Source organism: Chlorella variabilis (assembly GCF_000147415.1).
Source record: "Chlorella variabilis unplaced genomic scaffold CHLNCscaffold_1, whole genome shotgun sequence".
Taxonomy (NCBI): domain Eukaryota; kingdom Viridiplantae; phylum Chlorophyta; class Trebouxiophyceae; order Chlorellales; family Chlorellaceae; genus Chlorella; species Chlorella variabilis.
The window spans coordinates 2,639,951-2,659,150 of NW_005435087.1; the positions used below are offsets into that span (position 1 = coordinate 2,639,951).

The 19,200-nt window shown below is 69.0% G+C and overlaps 2 protein-coding genes across 2 annotated transcripts; one reads left to right on the top strand and one right to left on the bottom strand.

Moving 5' to 3' along the window:
* Positions 1-4,552: 4,552 nt before the first annotated feature.
* CHLNCDRAFT_133601 (hypothetical protein) lies at positions 4,553-7,503 on the bottom strand (the record flags this gene model as incomplete). Its single annotated transcript, XM_005852194.1, has 6 exons — positions 4,553-5,058; positions 5,290-6,283; positions 6,526-6,604; positions 6,808-6,983; positions 7,140-7,228; positions 7,455-7,503. The coding sequence occupies 6 exons, from the start codon at positions 7,501-7,503 to the stop codon at positions 4,553-4,555; spliced, it is 1,893 nt and encodes a 630-aa protein (XP_005852256.1).
* Positions 7,504-7,918: 415 nt separating this feature from the next.
* Positions 7,919-18,780, top strand: CHLNCDRAFT_29381 (hypothetical protein). The gene is made up of 28 exons (XM_005851878.1): positions 7,919-8,182; positions 8,303-8,409; positions 8,696-8,880; positions 9,183-9,313; positions 9,616-9,703; positions 10,067-10,158; positions 10,408-10,566; positions 10,831-11,081; positions 11,334-11,460; positions 11,972-12,093; positions 12,384-12,460; positions 12,699-12,748; positions 13,062-13,214; positions 13,439-13,569; positions 13,803-13,994; positions 14,236-14,310; positions 14,489-14,588; positions 14,876-14,974; positions 15,302-15,410; positions 15,656-15,834; positions 16,063-16,202; positions 16,515-16,621; positions 16,870-16,998; positions 17,195-17,274; positions 17,456-17,534; positions 17,663-17,817; positions 18,128-18,216; positions 18,444-18,780. The coding sequence occupies exons 1-28, from the start codon at positions 8,162-8,164 to the stop codon at positions 18,541-18,543; spliced, it is 3,327 nt and encodes a 1,108-aa protein (XP_005851940.1). The 5' UTR covers positions 7,919-8,161; the 3' UTR covers positions 18,544-18,780.
* The last annotated feature ends 420 nt before the right edge of the window (positions 18,781-19,200 follow it).

Consider the following 19,200-nt stretch of genomic DNA (forward strand, 5'->3'; position numbering starts at 1 on the left):
CAGGGCGGGTGGCAAGCTGCCTCCTGCCACCACCTGCCCGCCTGCCCTGCCCTGCCCTGCCCTGTTCCTCCATCCCTCCGCCCTTCTGCCTGCAGGGCAAGGCCGATGCGCTGCGCAAGACGAGCGAGGCGCTCGAGTCGCTGCACCAGCGGCAGGAGGCGGGCGAGGAGAAGCTGAAGGTGCGCGGCAGCTGCTGCGGAGCACCGGCCGCACCTGGTCCTGCCTGTTAGGCAGCGCAGGGAGCTGGGCAGGAGCAGAGTGCGTGTATGAGGGCCCGCCTGCGCCTTGGCACGGCCCAGCCCCTCCCGTCCTCGACACCCGGACACTCGTTGCTGACGCCCGCTGCTTGCCACGGGCGTGTGCGTGCATGTGTGACGCGCACACACACGCACACATGCATTCTCATCGGCACACGTTGTACTGCATCATACCGCATGTACTGCCCTATACCACTTGCAGACCCTCCAGGTGGAGCTGCGCAATCTGGAGAGCATGAAAGCCACACAGAACGAGACCAAGCGCCAGGTGGGGCGCTGGGCGCGCTGCGGGGCCGCCGCAGCGTGCACAGCACAGCGGTGCTCCACCTGCTGGACAGCAACTAAAAGAGGCTTGACCTTTCAGCGGCTGCTTTGGTGGGCTGCGGCTGCGGGATGCGCCCCGCGGTGTGGGGTGGGCTGGCCGGGAGGGTAAGACAGCTGTCGATGATGTGGTGCAGGCAGGGCCTTGCACAGTCCCGGCACCCTGCCCCCATGCCTGTACTGATGTGTGCTGCACGTGTACCACCTGTACCGCACTTAGGTGGACGACCTCATCGCGTACCACGAGAGCAAGGTGGCGCAGGCAGAGCTGGAGCGGCGGCTGGACGAACTCAACGCCGCGCAGGGCCGAGTGCGGCGCTGCCGGCCGCGTTGCGCACGCTGGGGCCGGGGCTCATGGCTGGGGCAGCACGAGAGTCACCCCAACCTCAGCCCCATCTACTCGCCCACCTGCTTGCCTCCACCTCCACCACACATGCAACAAACCCACTCCTGTCCCACGCTGCAAGCCCCACGCCGCCGCGGCCCGCAGGTAGGAGACAAGGCGGCCATACAGGGCGAGTACTCGGCGCTGGATGCGCGGCTGCAGAGGCTGCGTACCGATCGAGACATGAAGCACGGTGCTCTGGCTACCATCCGGGACCGGGTGCGGCGGGGCGACTGCAGGCCCCGAGCTGCGGCGCTGCGCGGCCCGCGGCTGCCTGCCGCCTCACCCGACCTGCTGCTGCCGCCGCGCGGGCCGCTCTCCCTGTTTCTGCTCCTCCTCCTGCTCCTCCTGCTGTCCCTCCTCCTGCTGCTGCTGCTCCGGCCGCTGCTGCTGCTGCCAGTGAAGGAAGTGCCAGCCCAAGCTCCCTTTCCCCGTCCCCTGCCCGACCCCCCGCCCTCTTCCATCGCTGCAGGTGGCCGCCTGCCAGCGGGACCTGGACGTTGCGCAGTACGCCGCCGTGGAGGAGAAGTTCAAGCTGGGGGTGGTGGAGCTGACAACAACGGAGATGGCCAACAGCGACTTGGAGAAGTATCACAAGGTGGGGTTGGGTGGGGGGCCTGCTCCTTGTCCTGCCTTGTGGCGGCGGTTGTGGTGGGGGTGGCCTGCCTCTGTTCCTGCGTTGTGGGCGAGGGGTGGGCCGCCTCTTGTCCTTGCTTTTGGGTGCGGGGGCGGCCTGCCTCTGTTCCTTTTTTCTGCGCGTGTGTGTGTTGCTGTAGCGAACCTGGGGAAGCGCCGCAGCAGCTCGGGCTCTGTTGGGGCCCCACACCTGCCGGCCGACTCCCAACCACCCCTTGTCCCCCCGCCGGCAGGCCCTGGAGAAGGCGCTGCTCTCCTTCCACACCTCTAAGATGGCAGACATCAACACAATCGTGAAGGAGCTGTGGCAGAAGACGTACCGCAACTCAGACATCGACTATATACAGGTGGGGGTGGAGGTGGCTGGTGGCTGCTTGGGGACGGGCAGGGTGGTGGTGGTGGTGGTGGCTGTGCGCACTCAGACATCGACTACATCCAGGGTAGGGCTAGAGAGTAGCCTGCTGTTTTCCCAGCATTATCGGTGCTGGTGCTGGTGGTCATGACAGCAGCGCGACTCATAGACACAAACGGGGTCTGCAAATGCGCAATGCCGGCCGCTCGCTTCATCTGCCGGGGCTGCTTGCTGCGGCCTGCTGCCCCACCACCACGCGCACCCCAATCCACCACCCCACACCCCATGTCCCACCCACCCACTCCCTGGCTCTTTGCTCCCTCTTCTAATCCCCCGCGTCCCCCACACCCGCCTCGCAGATCAAGGCGGACCAGGAGGGCGCAGCGGGGCGCTCCTACAACTACCGGGTTGTGATGCACACCGGCGGCGCGGAGCTCGACATGCGCGGCCGCTGCTCGGCGGGGCAGAAGGTGCGGGCGTGTGTGGGTGTGGGTGGGTGGGTGGGTGCCTGTGTTTGTGTGTTGCATGTGTCCGTGCATGTCTGTGTGTGTGTGTGTGCGCGCGCGCGTGCGTGCGTGTGCATTGTGCGTCTGTGTGTGTGCGCGTGCGTGCAGGGCACGTGGTGCTGGGTGTCGCGAAGGGGGTGGTGGGCGGGTGCCCGTGTGCCTCCCAGCCTGCTGCGCTGACCCTACCTTCTCGGTGCCATCTCCACGGCCGCCGCCGACGCTGCCGGTGCGCTGCAGGTGCTGGCCTGCCTCATCATCCGGCTGGCCCTGGCTGAGACCTTCTGCCTCAACTGCGGCATCCTGGCGCTGGACGAGCCCACCACCAACCTGGATGCTGGTGGGTGGCGCAGGGGCAGGGGCAGGGCGGGGCTGGGTGGCACACGGGAGGCGGGGAGGTGGGGCGGTGGAGACGCGTGCCGGCGTAGGCAGGGCAGTGGGCGACAGCAGACTGAGCAGCGGAGCCAGCCAGGATGCCGCATCGCTTCGCCCCTGAGAAGCCCCGGGCCCGCCCCTGCCCTGCTGCACGGCGCTGCCATGGCTGCCTGCCTGCGCAGCATCGCACCGTTCTGAGCATCCCTCCGCGCCCCGACCGCCCGCCCGCGCCTGTGCAGACAACAGCGCCAGCCTGGCGGAGGCGCTCCGCTCCATCATGCTGGCTCGCAGGGACCAGGCAAGGCCTCCTCCCTGCTGCTGCTCTGGGGGCCATTTTGCTTGCGTGCCCGCTCACTGGCTCGCTGGCAGGGGCAGCCAACTGGCATGGAGGGAAAACTCGCTGGCGGTGCGGCGGGCGTGACGGCTCCAGCTGCGGAAGGCAGGGTCCGCCCGCCCGCCCCCGGCTCACGCCGAGCCTGCTGTGCCTGCTGTGGTCTGCTGCAGGAGAACTTCCAGCTAGTAGTGATCACGCATGACGAGCAGGTGGGCCATGTTCTATTCGTGTGCACCCTGTGGATGGGCGGGGTGGGGTGGTGCTGGGGCTGGTGCTGCATCAGAGGCGCTCCCTGCCGCATGCCCATGCCCCGCTGCTTCCCTTCTCCTGCCTCCCTTGACGCCACCCGCGCCGCCGCCGCCGCCGCCACCGCAGTTTGCGCGGCTGATTGGCACCCGCGAGCACGCGGAGTTCATGTGGCGAATCACCAAGGACGAGCAGCAGCACTCCACCATCACGCAGGTGCGTGCATTGGTGCAGGGCGCACTGGCTGGTGTGCGCTCACGGCTGGCTCCAGTGCGCGTGTGGTGGGTTGGCCGGGTGCCGGGCGGGGCAGCGGCTGGGGTAGCAGCTGGGGCAGCAGCCGGCGGGCGTGGCCAACTTGCGGGGGAAGTGTGGGATGCTTGTGGCGCCGCCGTGCAGATGACTGGCTCGAGTCCCCTTGGCCCCGCCCTACCCTTGGTGCAGGAGGATATTTTGGAGTGAAGGCGCGCCCAGCACCTTTAGCAGCCTTGGTGGGAACGGCCCCACACGTGCCCACACGTGCGAGGACGCTGTCTTGAGAGGAGCCCTGTTCTTGTACTTTAATCGAGTTCATGTGTCTGTAACAAAAGGATCAGAAGCCAGGCCGGGATAGGGCAGGCAAACAGGTGCAGAGTCGGCTTCCTCCTGTGGCGGTGCCCCGTGACCTGGCAAGAGGCCGTGATGGTCAGCCTTCTCTGCTGCCTGCTGGGTACCGGCGCTGCAACTAGGATGCCTCATTCGGCAACCGGGATGCTGCATGAGGCGACTGGGATGCCTCGCTGACTGCCAGCCTGCTCTGCTGCCTGCTGGGTACCGGCGCTGCAACTGGGATGTCTCATTCGGCAACCGGGATGCCTGATGTGGCTGTGGCTGCTGCTTTTGGTGACCTGGCTGCTTGCTAACCTTATGATCTAGATCATAGATACTTGCTTACATATCGTCGGCTATACAGTGCAGGGAATGCAGACCTGTGAAGGGAGCGGGCACGAACAAAAAGCAGATGGCGCATACAAGCTGGTGCATGCAGGCATGCTCCGCGGGGGGGGTGTATGAGCGGTACAGGAGGTTACCTGCCTAACCAGCCGCCAACTCAGTCGAGGCTCCCCCGCCACAGCACGTTAAGCACGTCGCGGGCTGGGTGCCAGCTCAGCTGATGCAGCAAGACTTCTCCTCGGGCCCTCTCCGCCGCCCGGCCTCAAACTGGGAGGTGCCAAGAACATACTCGTGCTGCTGCTGCTGCAGCCCTAGGCCTGTGCTGCCAGCCGTGCTGCCGGCCCTGCTGCCGCCCCTGCTGCCGCCGGCAGCGGTGCGAGGCAGGTGCGAGGCACTCCGGCTGCCGCTGCGCCGCCCCGCGCCCTCGCCCCCTCCCGCTGCGCCCACGCGCCGGCTGCTGCTGCCGGCTGACTGCGGCCGCGGGGCCTGCCCTCCGGCCTGCGGCCGCTGCTGGGGCGGCAGCGAGGGGCTGCGGGAGGCTGGCCGGCTGGCTGCAGGCGCGCCCGGGCGCTCGCCCTCGTGCCCCTGCCGCGAGCGGCTCCGCAGCGCCGGCCAGCGCCCGCCCTGCTGCAGAAGGCCCCGCTCCTGCGCGCCGCGGCGCTGCTGCTGGCTCACCGCCTCATGGGCAATGGTGCGGAAGGCTTCCACCACCCCCTCGCCTGCAGGCGCCAGGCACAGGGCCGGGTCCTGAATCGTGAGCAGTCAGCCAAGGGCGCTGCCCCGCCTGCAACGCCACCAGGCCGGCGCGCTGCGCTGCACTAGGGTGCGCTGCGCTGCGGCCGGCCAGCTGCAGCTGACTGCCGCAGCGGCGCAGCCTGGTGGAGGCGAGGCCAGCAGCGCCTGGCCGCATACCCATTACCCCAAACCTAAAGTCACAGCCCTCAGCCCACCTGTGCGCGACGACACCCACACCAGAGGGAGGCCCTCCGTGCGGCAGTAGTGCTGGATGGCAGCCTGCGGTACCGCAGCCTGCTGCAGCGGCGGCGCCGCCTCCTCCTCCTCCTCGCCCTCGCCGTCGCTCTCCTGCTGCAGGCGCACGCGCGGGCGGCGGCGGGGCGTGCCCACCCGCCGCCCACCAGCTGCCGGGCTGCCGCCTGCCTCGGGCGAGGCGCCGCGCTGCCGCTCCTGCTGCTGCCGCCGCTGCTCCTGCTGCCGCGATCCCGGCTTAGAGGCACGCTGGTGGGAGGCGCCGGAGCTCGCCGCCTGCCAACCCTCCGGGGAGGCGCCGCCGCCGCCGCCGCTTGGGGATGCAGAGGCGTGCGAGGCGCCGCTGCCGGGGCGCTGGCCAGGCAACCAGGCCCCGCTGCCGGCCGGCGGCTGTGCTGCGGCCGCAAACGGCGAGGGCACCGCCTGCCCCGTCAGACTGGCGACCACCTCGGCCGCCGCCGCCCGCGCGTGCTCCGCCGCCACTTTCCGCCCCGCCGCCGTGGCTGGCACCGGCGACCCCGGCGTGCCCTGGCTGCCCGACGGCGACTGCCGGTCGGCCTTCAGAGGGGTGGTGGGTGCATCCAGGGACCGCCTGCCGCCGGCGCCGCGCGCGGGAGACTTCCAGCCCGCCGCCGCGACCTGCGGCTCTGCCCGCGGCTGCGGCTGCGCCTGCTGCTGCTGCTGCTGCTGCTGCGCCTGCTGCTGCGCCTGCTGCTGCTGCGCCTGCTGCTGCTGCTGCTGCTGCGCCTGCTGCTGCTGCTGCTGCTGCAGCCAGAGCCAGGGCGAGATCGGGGCCGCGCCGCCGCCGCCGTTCACCCGCTCCACCTCCACCTCCAGTGCCGGCTCGGCGGCCGCCGCCTGCTGAGCTGGCACGCGCTGAGCTGGCGCCAGCAGGTCGCTCTTGCAGGCGCACAGGTAGATGAGCGCCGCTGGCTCTTGAGCCCGGGCGTCTCCTACCTGAGGGGGCAGGGGCGGGTTGGGGCAGCGGAGGAGCGGGACAGGGGGCTCGTGTGAGGGAGGCAAGCTGTGGCGGCGGGCCATGGAGGCTTGGCATGCAGGCACCGGGGCCCGCCGGGGGCCAGCACGACTAGTGGTATCCACGAGGCAGGCTTTGAGGAGCCCTGCGACTGCCAGCACTGGGGCAGTATGCGGCAGTACGCGGCAGCCGGCAGCGGCGGCGGCGCCTAGACTCAGCTCACCCACGCCCGCAGCCTGTCCCAGCTCTGCCTGCTTGACGGGTCCCAACACACCAGCACCGCATCGGCGCCATTGACGAACCTGGGAGGCCGTCGGGCAGGGGCAGGCACAGGCAGGCGGGGCCGTAGGAAGGGCGGGCAGGGCTTGTGGGAGTGCCCAATGTCAGGGCAGCGGCGCAGCGCAAGGGCAAGCAGTGCAAGGAACGGCACCACATGCAGCACCCGACGCAGGCCTGCTGTGCCTGCTACACCAGCCAGGCAGGGAGGGGCCAGGCAGCTTTGCACCTGCGGCTGACAGAATGGAAGCGGGAGGAGCCGGAGGTATCCCAGATGCCGCAGGTAACACGGCGGCTTGCGACGGCCCCGGTATCCTGCCCACCGCCGCCGCCGCTGTTGGCCCCGCTACACGTGCTGCCGGCCCTGCTGCCCGCCTTGTCACAGGCCGCCACCTCCACCTCTATCTGCACGCATCACAGCAGGCTGGGGCAGCGGTTGGGGGGCGGTGGCGCTGCGGCAGCAGCCAGCAACCTTGGTGCAGAATTGGGGACGACCGGCAGCGATGCGCTGTTGCCCTCGCCACACACACACACACACACACCACCACCACCACTCCCCACCTTCTTGGCTCCGAATTCCGGGGCATAGGTGGGGTTCAAGTCTCGCTGGAACCGCCCCGTCAGCAGGCGCTGCAGCAGGCTGCTCTTGCCTGCGGCACGGGAGCAGGGTGGGAGCAGGGGCAGGAGGTGGCGGTGAGCATGGGGGCCCCGGCGTGGGACTGGCCAGCAGCTAGCAAGATGCAGGCAAGCTTGTGCAGCAGCAGTGGACATGTGTGTGTGGGAGTGAGTGTGCCTGACTGCAGCCGGCCTCGGCCCGCGAGCGGCAGCCGGCGAGTCGACCGCAGGAGCGGTGGGCGGCAAGTGGGGCCCGCTCACCACAGCCTGCATCGCCCACAATGACGACTTTGACGTCGAAGATGGCCATTGTGCTACGCAGTCAAGCCTGCAGGCCAGCGGCAGGGGTGGATGGGAGGCTGGGCTGTATTGCGGAATTGTACAGCGGGACGTGGGCCGCCGCTGCACACCGCCCCCCCCTCCCTCGGCCATGCCCCTTGCCCCACCCGGCCCGCCGGCATCCACTGCGCGCTGGCCAGCCCTGCGGCAACCTCTGGCAGCAGCCCCCGCGGCTGGCTCACCGCCAATCTCATGCAAAGTGGCCAAGTTACCAGCATGGCTGCTCCAAGCTTTGCATACACGATGATCTCGGCAATTGTGGTATCGGAGCTGGGCAATGTGGCTTAAAGGGAGCCTTTCCATGCTTGCCGACACTCCTGCCACGCGACCCCGCCAGCCTGTCATCGCAGTTCTCTCCTTGCAGCGCCTGTCCATCGGTAGTTGCACCCGAATTGATCGGCGCACCTTCCAGGGAACCCTGCCCGCGACACCCCGATAGCAGTGCTGAGGGCAAAACTCCAGCCAATTCAGCCATTCATTGGCGCAAGGCATTGCTGATCGGGTGTGCTGGGAGCAACGCGGGGCCCTGCTGCCCCTCCCTGCCTCGCACATCGATCGTGTGCCCCTGCGCCGCTGCTGCCGCCAGGCAGCCCGCTGCAACAACGGCCTGAGGGGTGCAGCGTGGCGCCATGGTGCTGGAGATAGGGCAGGTGAGAGAGGAGCCCCGGGCGGCCCGGCCCGCCGCCGCCGCCGCCGCTGACGTCCAGCCTCCCGCAGGACTACACACTACACAGGCTGACTACTTCCCCAAGCGCCCACCTGTACCGCAGGAGGGGTGCCAGTACAACTATGTGGTGTCGGCCCACAAGCCCACCTCGGTGCAGCACAGCGCGGTGGGCCACTTCACCGCCGCCAGCGACCTCAACCTCGTCATCTCGTGAGTCGCCCGCTGGTCGCCGCCCGCCCGCCTGCCTGCCTGCCTGCCTGCCTGCCTGCCTGCCCGCCTGCCTGCCTGCCTGCCCGCCTGCCTGGCAGATACATGTATGCCCATCTGCCATGGGCATCTCCCCCTGGGCCGCTGCTGGATGGAAGTCTTGGGCCCATGCCCCGGGTTGCCACGCCTGCCTGCTGCCTTCTCCCTCTGGCGCGGCCGCCCGGCGGCACCTCCGCCCTGCTGCCCACCAGGCCCGCGTCGCCCCGCCCGCCTCCCTCGCTCCCCGCAGCAAGAGCACGCAGCTGGAGGTGCACCGGCTGACGGCCGAGGGGCTTCAGGGGGTGCTGGACGTGCCGCTGTACGGCCGGGTGGCGGCGCTGCAGCTGTTCCGTCCCGCCTCTGAGCCTCGTGACCTGCTGCTGCTGCTGACCGAGCGAAACAAGTTTTGTGTGCTGGGATTCGACGAGGAGAGCGGTGCGTGCTGCTGCCGACCTCCTTCGCGTCGCGTTGCGTTGCATTTGCATTTGGTGATGGGAGGAGGGCGGTGCTCGCCGCGTGCTGCTGGGCTGCATGCGTCTGGTGTCGCTTGTGTTGGTTCGTGTTTGATGGCAGGGTGCGCGGCGGTGGGCTGCTGCCGGCTGGGGCGCAGCAGGATTGCACGGATGGTGGGCCAGCGCCAGCTAGCCAAGCCAAGCCAGCTCCGCCGCCGCCACCGCCGCCGCCGCCGCTCCTGCTGCTTCACCCGGCCTCCCTGCTGCTGGCTGCCGGGCGTGCAGGCGAGCTGGTGACGCGGGCCAACGGCGATGCCTCCGACCGTGTGGGGCGGCAGGTGGAGCTGGGGCAACGCGGCATCGTGGACCCGCAGTGCCGCCTCATCGGCCTGCACCTCTACGACGGCCTGTTCAAGGTGGGGGGCGGCAGGAGGGGGAGCAGCGAGCGCTGCTGGACAGCAGGGGGACAGACAGCTGGCGAGGCCTGGCGAGGGCAGGGAGACCGTGGGGGGCGGCTGGGGTCTGGGGATGGCTGGGGCCCGGCATCCGGCAGGCGAGGTGCTGGCAGGAGCCTCGGGGGGGGCAGGCCTGGGCCGGCGAAGAGCTCCCGCCGCTTGTGGCTGAGGCTGGGTCTACACCCTCGGTCTCCTCCCTTACCTCCCTCCCTCCCTCTTTGCCCACCGTCCCGCCCCATCCCACCCCCGCCATCTGCCTGCAGGTCATCCCCATGGATGAGCGGGGCGGGCTGCAAGAGGCCTTCAACATGCGCCTGGATGAGCTCAAAGTGGTTGACATCGCCTTCCTGGGTGGGTGCCGGGTAGGGCGGGGCTGGCTTCAGATGGGCTGGTGGGTGGGCTTGCGTGTGCGTGTGGCAGGCGGCTGGTGCCATCCCAGGGCGGCCGGGTTGGGGTGCGTCGTGCGGCTGGGCAGTCGTCCCGCCTGGGCGGCCGGCAGCTGGGCTGGCGGGTGGCGCAGTTTGCGTGTGCTGGGCCGGCGAGCAACGGCGCGGCTGGCAGCTGGTAGCTCCCTTCCCGTTGCCCTGCAGCCCACCGTGCCCCTTGCCTGCCTGCCGTGGCTGCCCCACACGCCAGAGGGCTGCCTCCCTCACCCTTCTGCCCTGCTGTGCTGCTGCCCCGCTGCGCGCGCGCTGCCCTCATCGCCCCGCGCAGACGGCTGCGCGGCGCCCACCATCGCGGTACTGTATGAAGATACCAAGGAGCAGCGGCACGTGAAGACGTATGAAGTCAGCCTGCGGGAAAAGGTGCGGGATGGCTGCAGTACAGCAGGGCAGTACAGAGCACAGCGCAGCAGCGGCACCGCCGGTGCTGCGGCCGCTGTGCAGTAGGCCGCCGCCGTGCAGTGGCGTTCGGGTGTTCAAGCCTGGAAGCTGCCGCTGCCGGCCGTTTGCTCCATCCGGCCTGCCTGCCAACACCCTGCCTTGATCGCTGCCGGATACAGCCCATGCGCTGAAACCCCATCCTGCCGGCTCCGCCCTGCTTCCGCCTGCCAGGAGCTTGTGGAGGGGCCCTGGCAGCAGTCCAACCTGGATGCCGGCGCCTCCATGCTGATACCCGTGCCCGCCAGCGGCGGCGCGATGGTGGTGGGCGAGAGCGTGGTGACGTTCATCGCGCCGGGCGTGGTCCGGTCTGCCGCCATCAAGCCCACGCTGGTCAAGGCACGCCCCGCCTGCCGCCCCCTGCCTGCACCTTGCCTGCGCGCTGCTCCCGTGTCCGCCCCTGCTTGAGCCGCCTGCGGCTACCCAGCATCCCTCCGTAGCTGGCTGGCTGGCTGGCCCAGACGCCCCTCCCACCACCGCACGCTAGGCACACCTCTCGTGGCAGTGGGCCCTCTGCTGCCTGTGCGTACTGTACCCCTGCGTCCCTCACCTGTACTCCCCCTGTTGCACTGCATGTACCGCATGTACCGCTCGCAGGCGTATGGCCAGGTGGACGACGACGGCTCCCGCTTCCTGCTCTCCGACTTCCTGGGCAACCTGTATCTGCTGCTGCTGCTGCGCGAGGAGGGCGCCGCGGGCGCGTCCAGCAGCAGCGGCGCCGGCGCCGGCGCCGTGGCGGGCCTCAAGCTTGAGCCGCTGGGCCGCACCCCCGCCGCCTCCACCATCGCCTACCTCGACAGCGGGGTGGTGTTTGTGGGCAGCAGCTTTGGAGACTCACAACTGATACGGTGGGGCTAGGCAGGGAAGGAGGGAGGGAGGCGGTCAATCAATGCGGGGGGGAGCTGCCAGGAGCTGCGCTGTGGCTGTCATGAGCGGCGCACAGCTGGAGAGTCGAGTCCTGCGGCGCCGTGGGCGGTGCAGCGCCTGCGCCGTGCCGTGATTCGGGCCATCGCGCGCCCAGCTCCGCGCCCTCCACCTGCCGCGCGTTCCTCCACCTGCCGCGCTTTCCTCCACCTGCCGCGCTTTCCTCCACTCCGCAGGCTGCACTCCTCGCCTCCCGACCCCTCCCAGCCCACCAGCTTTGTGGAGGTTCTGGACAGCCAGCCCAACCTGGGGCCCATCGTGGACTTTGCAGTGGTGGACCTGGAGCGGCAGGGGCAGGGCCAGGTGGGCGGCCGCTAGGGCTGCTGGGGTTGCAGGGCTGGGCGGGGGCTGCTAGGGCTGCTAGTTTTGCAGGGCCGGGTGGGCGGCTGCTAGGGCTGCCAGTTTGGCAGGGCCGGGTGGGGGCGGCTAGGGGTGCTAGTTTTGCAGGGCCGGGTGGGGGTTGCTGGGATTGCTTGTTTAGCAGTGGCTGCTGGAGGCTTTGTGTTCCGGTGGACGATGAGGGTTGGGAGGGGCAGCGGAGTGGGCGCACGCTGGGAGCTGCGGTACGGCGGAGGGCAGGGCGGAGCGGTGTGGTGTCCACTCTGTGTTGGGTCTGTTGGCTTGGGTGGTAGAGTCTGCGGCATGGCATGCGTGTGCATTGGTGGTGGGTGTGGGTGAGAGTTTGGCGGCCGGCCCAGAGCCGGGTGGGGCGCCAGGGACGAGTCGGCGGTGGGAGCTCGCCAGGTCGCTGCCGTGCTTGCAGCCCGGCAGCTTCACCCCACCACGCCCCGCCCTGCCGCCGCTCGCATCGCAGGTGGTCACCTGCTCGGGCACGGGCGTGGACGGCAGCCTGCGCATCGTGCGCAACGGCATCGGCGTGGTGGAGCAGGCGCTCGTGGAGCTTCCCGGCATCAAGGACCTTTGGAGCCTGCGCAAGTGCGGCGCCGCGCCCGCCCGCCCGCCACCTGCTGCCTGCCGTGGCCCGCCTGCCTGCCGCGTGCCAAACCATCTCGTGGCGCCTGCCTGCACATGCTGCGCCTGCCCTAATAGTTGACAGCTGCACCCCAGGCAGGAGTGCCACACCAACCCCCACCTGTGCCCTGCCCAGCCAGCCTCACGCCCCCTTGCCTTTCCCCGTGGCAGCGCCTCTCCCCTGGTGGACCCTCATCGACTCGCCTGGCCTGGCCCTGTGCCCCTTTCCTCCCGTGTTGCCTGTCCTGCTGCAGGACTTTCATGGACGCGCACGACACATACCTGGTGCTCACCTTTTCCGGAGAGACCCGCGTGCTGGGCATGAATGCAGGTGTGGGGCGTGGGCTGCCCATGAACGATACGACCTTTGGCAGTCTTGGGATCTGTTTGGGCGGGGCAGGGGCGGGCGTGGGGATGGCCAGCGTGCGTGGATTGTGGCAGCACAGCTCGGCACCTTCTGGCTGTGCAAGCGTCTGGCCCCGCGCGGAGTGGCGTGTCGGCTTGCCCGACGCGCCTGTGCCTGCTGAGCCTGCTGTGCCCCGCTGTGCCCTGTTGTGCCCGCCTGGCAGAGGATGAGCTGGATGAGGCTGAGATCCCGGGCTTCAACAGCACAGCCCTGGTGAGTTTTCTGTTTGGTTTGGTACCAAGGTTCTGTTTCCCTGCCCTAACCAACAGCAGCGCATGCTTCAATGGTGGCGGAAGCAGAGGGAGGGCCAGGGCTGCGCACCGGCGTGCTCGCCCTGCTCTATCCTGTGGCCTGTCGACTCCCCACATCCCAGCATCCTCCCATGCACTTCCATAACCGTGCACCTGGCTCTGCTCCCCTCCCACCTCCGCCGCTGCCCCTGCCTGCTTCCCCCGCCCGTCCACCCTCTGCCACCACCGCACCTTGCCTGCCTGCCCATGGCCGCCCTGCCACCTCTGCCCTGCAGACGCTGTGCTGCGCCAATACGGTGCACGACCAGCTGCTCCAAGTCACGGCCACGGCGTTTCGCCTGGTGGACTGCATGACGCAGCAGCTGGTCACGCAGTGGGAGCCGGGCGCCGACGGACGCATCACCATCGCCGCCGCCAGCCCCACGCAGGTGCGCGCCGGCTGCCGCCCATGCCTGCTCTCGCCGCGCCTTGCCATCCGCCCTTCTCCCGTCGCGCTCCCTGCCCTAAACTCCTCCCCATGCCTGTGTGTGTGATGCATTGCTCGTTGATACCTGCTGGGTCATGAGGCAGGAGCAGGCGCCGCCGCCAACAGCGTGCACTTCCGAAAACGTCCGCCTGCTGCTGTCCCCGCCGTCCCTGCTGCCTGCTGCAGCTGGTGGCGGCTGTGGGCGGGCGCACGCTCGTGTACCTGGAGCTTGGGGATGGCCAGATAGAGGAGAAGGGGCGGGTGCAGCTGGATGCAGACATAGCCTGCCTGGACATCACGCCCGTGGGTGAGCTGAGGTGGCGGCGCTGAGGTGGCGGCGACGCCGAGGTGGCGGCGGCGGCGCTGAGGTGGCGCCCAGGTGGCACCATTTTGAATGCCGTGCTCCACACACCGTGTTGGATGACACCTTGCTTGCATCGCGTCTGGCCCTGCCCGTGCAACGCTCGCACCACACGCCCACCCTGCCACCTGCCTCGCGCCCCGCCCCGTCCCGCCCCGCGCTTTCTTCCCGTCGCGCAGGCGCCAGCAGCGAGGCCAGCGAGGTGGTGGCGGTGGGCAGCTGGGCCTTGGAGGCCCACATCTTCGCCCTGCCCTCCCTGGCGCCCCTGTTCCGCGAGAAGCTGCCCACCGACGTCATCCCCCGCAGCACCTTGTTTGCCCAGTTCGAAGGAGACACCTATCTGATGTATGGGCTGGGGGACGGCCAGCTCGTCAACTACCGGTGAGGCTCGCCTGCAGGGCTGGGGGTGGTGGCGTGCTGCGGCTGGGGGGCGGGCGTGAGCGAGGTTTGGGTCGAGGGCCGGCCGGCGAAGCGGAGGTCGGCGAGGGAGAGGTGGGCCCCTCGTCAGCCCGGCGTGCGGGCCTGTGTAGGCAAGGCTTGCAGGCATGTTTGCCGCTGGCCGAGCTCCTCCACCGCTTGCGGCTGGGTTGCCACCGTGCCTGCCTGGCTCCCCGGCATGCAGGCTGGACGCCGATGGCCCCACCGACCGCAAAAAGATTGCGCTGGGCACCAAGCCCATCTCGCTCCGTACCTTCAGGTCGGTCGGGGTGTACTGCTGCTGCGGCGGTTGGGGAAGCTGCAGCGAGGGGTTTGCGGCGGCTCCCGCAAGAGCTGGCTGGCGGGGACAGCCCCTTACCTCGCCCTCCCGAGACACCGAGCCATGCCGCTCGCTCGCCCGCTCACCCTCTTCGTGCACCTCCCTCCCTGCCCCGCAGGAGCCGCGGCGCCGCCGCCGTGTTTGCCGCCAGCGACCGGCCCACCGTCATCTATTCCTCCAACCGCAAGCTCCTGTACTCCAACCTGAATGAGAACGAGGTGTGGCTGGCTGGCTGCTTGGGGCGGGGCCGGCTGGGGGTGAGGAGTGAGGCGTGAGGCGTCGGCAGGCGGGTGCAGCCACAGCACGAGGCAGGTCTGGCCTGCCTGCGAGGGACGGAGCAAGGGGGCATCGGATCACGGTGGTAGCAGGAGCTTGGCGGCGGCAGGCGGGCCAGACCGCCAGCCCTGAGTTGGTGGCAGGTCCCTGGCGGGCGGGGAAACTCAGTTTCTGCTTGAGAAACTTATAAGTGTGCGCCCACCGCCAGCCCTGGAGTTTCTGCCCGCAGGTGAGCCACATGACCTCCTTCAACACAGCCGCCTTCCCAGACAGCCTGGCGCTGGGCAAGCAGGAGGCGCTGCTGATCGGGACCATCGACGAGATCCAGGTGGGCAGCCTGTGTGTGTGGGCAGCCTGTGTGGGCAGCCTGTGTGGGCAGCCTGTGTGTGTGCGCAGCCTGTGCGGGCAGCCTTTGCGGGCAGCCTGTGCGGGCAGCCTATGCGGAGGGGCTTGGGCTTGGGAGGCTGTGCAGCGTGGGGGTGGCACAGGGAGGAGGGAGAGCGCGAGTTCGGGAGGAATGGGCATGGGCCGGTGGCGTGGGTGGAGAGAGGTCGCTCTGTGTGTGCACCATAGCAGCTGCCTGCTCCTTGCATCGTGCCCTGTACCCTCCTGCTGCTTTACCCCCCCACACATACCCGGCTACCGGTGCCCGCAGAAGCTGCACGTGCGCACGGTACCGCTGGGCGAGCAGCCGCGGCGCATCGCCCACCAGGAGACGAGCCGCACCTTTGCTGTCACCTGCACCCAGGCCACCATCAGCGGCGGTGAGCTGCTCAGCCTGCCAGTGCCACCGGCCCGCCCTGCAGTGCCGCCGCCACATGTGTGGCAATCTGCAGCGTTTCAACCAGGCCACCGCTCTCTGCTGCATGCCGCATGCAGCAGCAATTGGCCGCTGCTCCATGTTCGGCCTGCACTGCCCCGCCTGCTGCTGCCGCTGCCGCATGGCGGCAAACGGCGCCGCTCAACTGCCGCCCCCCAATTTCTGCGCCGCCGCTGCGTGCCGCTACAGAGGGGGGCGACAGCGTGCGGCTGGTGGATGAGCAGACCTTCGAGCTGCTGGACCGGCTGCAGCTGCAGCAGCATGAGCTGGCCTGCTCCCTGTGCAGCACACAGCTGGGCGATGACCCAGCCACATACTATGTGGTGGGCACAGCCTTCGCGCCGCCCAACGAGCCTGAACCCACCAAGGTGCGCCAGCCTGCTGCCTCTCCCTGCCCCTCTGCTCGCCTCCTCTGCTCCCCTGCGCCGGGTTGGCAGGCGGGTGGGCAGGTTAGTCGCCAGGCAGCCGGCCCCGCGCCGCCGCCGAATCTGCATCCCCGTGCGGCGCCGCGGAGCTGCCGGTGCCCCCTCTGTGCCCGCCAGAGCCTCACCGCCGCGGCCCTCACTCTGCGCCCCTACCCCTGCCTCCCTCCCCAGGGCCGCATTTTTGTGCTGGCGGCGGCTGGCGGCAAGCTGTGCGTGGTGTGTGAGAAGGAGACGCGAGGCGCGGTGTACTCGCTGGCGGAGTTCCAGGGACGGCTGCTGGCGGGCATCAACAGCCGGGTGCAGATGTACAAGTGAGCGGGGCCCCGGCAGGAGCGGCGGCGGCTGGCTGGTGTGCCTTGCGGTGCGCCCAGTGTGCGGCGATGGTGCCCCCCTTTGTCTTCGTGTGACTTTTGTGTCGGCGGCGGGGCGTGGTGGTGCCATGCGGTGCGCCGTGCACGTGTGGGTGGTTGGCAGGGCGGCAGCTGCTGGGGCAACGCGGTCTTGCTGTCAGGGAGCCGCTCAGCCTGCCACACACACACACACACACATGGGTGCGCACCAGCTGAGCAGCATGCTGTGTGCCTGCCCCTCCTTTGTCTGCCTCCCTCGCCCGCTCGCGGCAGGTGGCTGGAGCAGGGCGAAGGCGGGCGGGCGCTGGTGCCGGAGTGCAGCCACGCAGGCCACGTGCTGGCGCTCTACCTCGCCACTCGTGGCGACCTGGTGGTTGTGGGTGCGTGCTGCTGGCGTGCCTTTGCTTTGTGGGTGTGGGGCTGGGTGTGCGAGGCAGGGTGCACGCAGCGATGGGAGGGGCAGGCAGGGGTGAAGGCAGGCAGGCTGCAGGGCTGGGTCTGGGGCCCCTGACCCATCGGCCCACCCCCCTGGCTGCTTCTCTTCTCCGCCTTCCTCTCCCTATTGCCCGCCTCGCCCACACACCTCACACACACACCTCACCCTCCACCCCAACTCCCTGCCCTGCAGGCGACCTGATGAAGAGCATCCAGCTGCTGGCGTGGGGGGAGGAGGAGGGGGCGCTGGAGCTGCGGGCGCGGGACTTCCACCCCAACTGGATGAGCGCCGTCACCGTCCTGGATGACGACACGTATATGGGTGGGTGGCGTGGCATGGCGTGTTTTATTGTGTTGTGGGGCCTCTGTGAGGGGTGTGGGGTTTGTGTGTGTTTAGGTCGACACGCGTTTAGTTCCATCAATGTATGTGATGAGGTGTGGCGTGGTGCAGTGGGGTGGCTCGGCGGCCGACACATGCCTCATCTCCCGCACCTGCGCCGTCCCCTGCTTTCCTGCAGGCGCCGAGAACAGCTACAACCTGTTCACGGTGAGGCGCAACGCAGACGCAGCCACCGACGAGGAGCGCAGCCGGCTGGAGGTGGGTGGGCGGGCGGGCGGGCCGTGGTGGTGGCGGGGCTGTGCGCTTGATTTGTGTGTGGAGCAGGGGCCGCGCCACAGATTGGGGAAGCGCGGACGCTGCCGGGGACCTTGCTGGCGGCTCCCCCTTTGCCGTCTGGTTTGTGTTGCAATCTCCATCGGTACCGCAACTTGCACCGCAGACGGTGGGGCGGTACCACCTGGGCGAGTTTGTCAACCGCTTCCAGCCGGGGTCTCTGGTCATGCGGCTGCCAGACTCAGGTGGGGTCCTGCTGAAGGGCGGGGGTGAGGAAGAGGGCAGCTGCGCGTGCGCATGGTGCGTTGCCTTCCTGCAAGCCTCCGCCCCCTGCCCCGAATTGGCCGCCATTGTTGTGTCGCTGCTGCTGCAGAGCTGTCGCAGATCCCCACCGTGCTGTTTGGCACCATCAATGGCGTGATCGGGGTGGTGGCCAGCCTGCCGCATGCGCAGTACCAGCTGCTGGAGTCGCTGCAGGAAGCTATGCGGAAGGTGGTGAAGGGAGTGGGCGGCTTCGACCACGCCCAGGTGCGGCGGGAAGAAAGGCGGGGGTTGTGCTGGCTGGCCACAGCCCTGTGCCCCTTGCACCACCCGACCTGCTGCCTACCGCGCCACTCGACAGCACGCAACTCACACATGCCTCGTGGCTTGCATGTGTGGCTGCTGCCGCTGCTGCTGCCACGATGGGCGGCCCATGTAGCGGCAGATAGCATGTACACGGCCAGGGTGTGTTTTTTATCTAGCACCTTTCTACTGGGGTTAGTAGCAGATTGGCCTGCCCCTGTCCCACCGACCCGCCCTTTCCCTGCCCCCGCCGACCTGCCTCCCTGCCGTGCAGTGGCGCGCCTTCAGCAACCAGCACATGCCCGCCACCCCCGCCCGCCAGTTTGTGGATGGCGACCTGATCGAGCAGTTTCTGGACCTCAAGTGAGCTGCTGTCAGCATTATTCAGTCATCAATTCTGTTATCAATCACTCACTAAACTTGTGCTGGGCGGTGTGGGAGGCGTGGGAGGATGGCGGCCTCCCCCTCCCTTGCGAGCCTTGCACGTGTTTGCACCAAGCTCCCCAGCACCGCCTGCCCTCATGCCCTCGCCGACCACCCAACCCTGTCTCCTGCTCACGGCGCGGCTCCCCCCTGTGGCGCTGCTGCAGGCGGGACAGCGCCGAGGCGGTGATCGCCGCCATGGCGGGCGGCGGCGCAACGGTGGAGAGCGTGACGCAGCTTGTGGAGGAGCTCAGCAGGCTGCACTGAGGCCTGCATGAGTGCTTGCTTGTCCCTTCAGAGTTAGAGTGGCTTTGAGAGGATTCGAGCGCCGCTGGGTGGCAGCGCCTGAGAGCCGCTGGCGGCGGGGCCCAGGGACGGGCCCAGGCGGCGGCGGCACAGCGTGTGCCCCAAGTCTGTGCCTGCCCTCTGCTGGCGTCCCATGCTACCCCCTTTCCGCGTGGGCCGCCTCTGGTCCGCCTGCCGCCACTGTAAAGTTCCCTTGACGCCCAGGCTGCTATTGCGGTCCAGAGGAACGGCGGGGCTGACAACCATGGCAGAGAGGCAGCCCTCAGGTGATGGCACCGCGGGGGCGGGCGGCGGCCGAACGCGCTGCTGCAGGGGCTGCCCTCAGCAGAGTTGAGGACACTGGAGGGACACCCCTTGTCTCCCAGCACCTGCTGATAATCTCCCAACGGCGCGCTGCGGGGCAGCCAGCTACGCTACACGCGGGGTCGGAATGAAATCAGGCGGCCAACAGAGCGGGGAGTGCACACGGGGGCGGACGCCCCTGCTCCAACAATCGCGGGTGGCGCCCAGCGGGGGCCAGCAAGGGATGTGCAACAGGCACGAGGTAAGAGCTAGGCAGAGGCCAGCGCATATCAAAATGCGGGCTGCCACCGCCGGGGGCGTGTCCCAGCTGAGGGT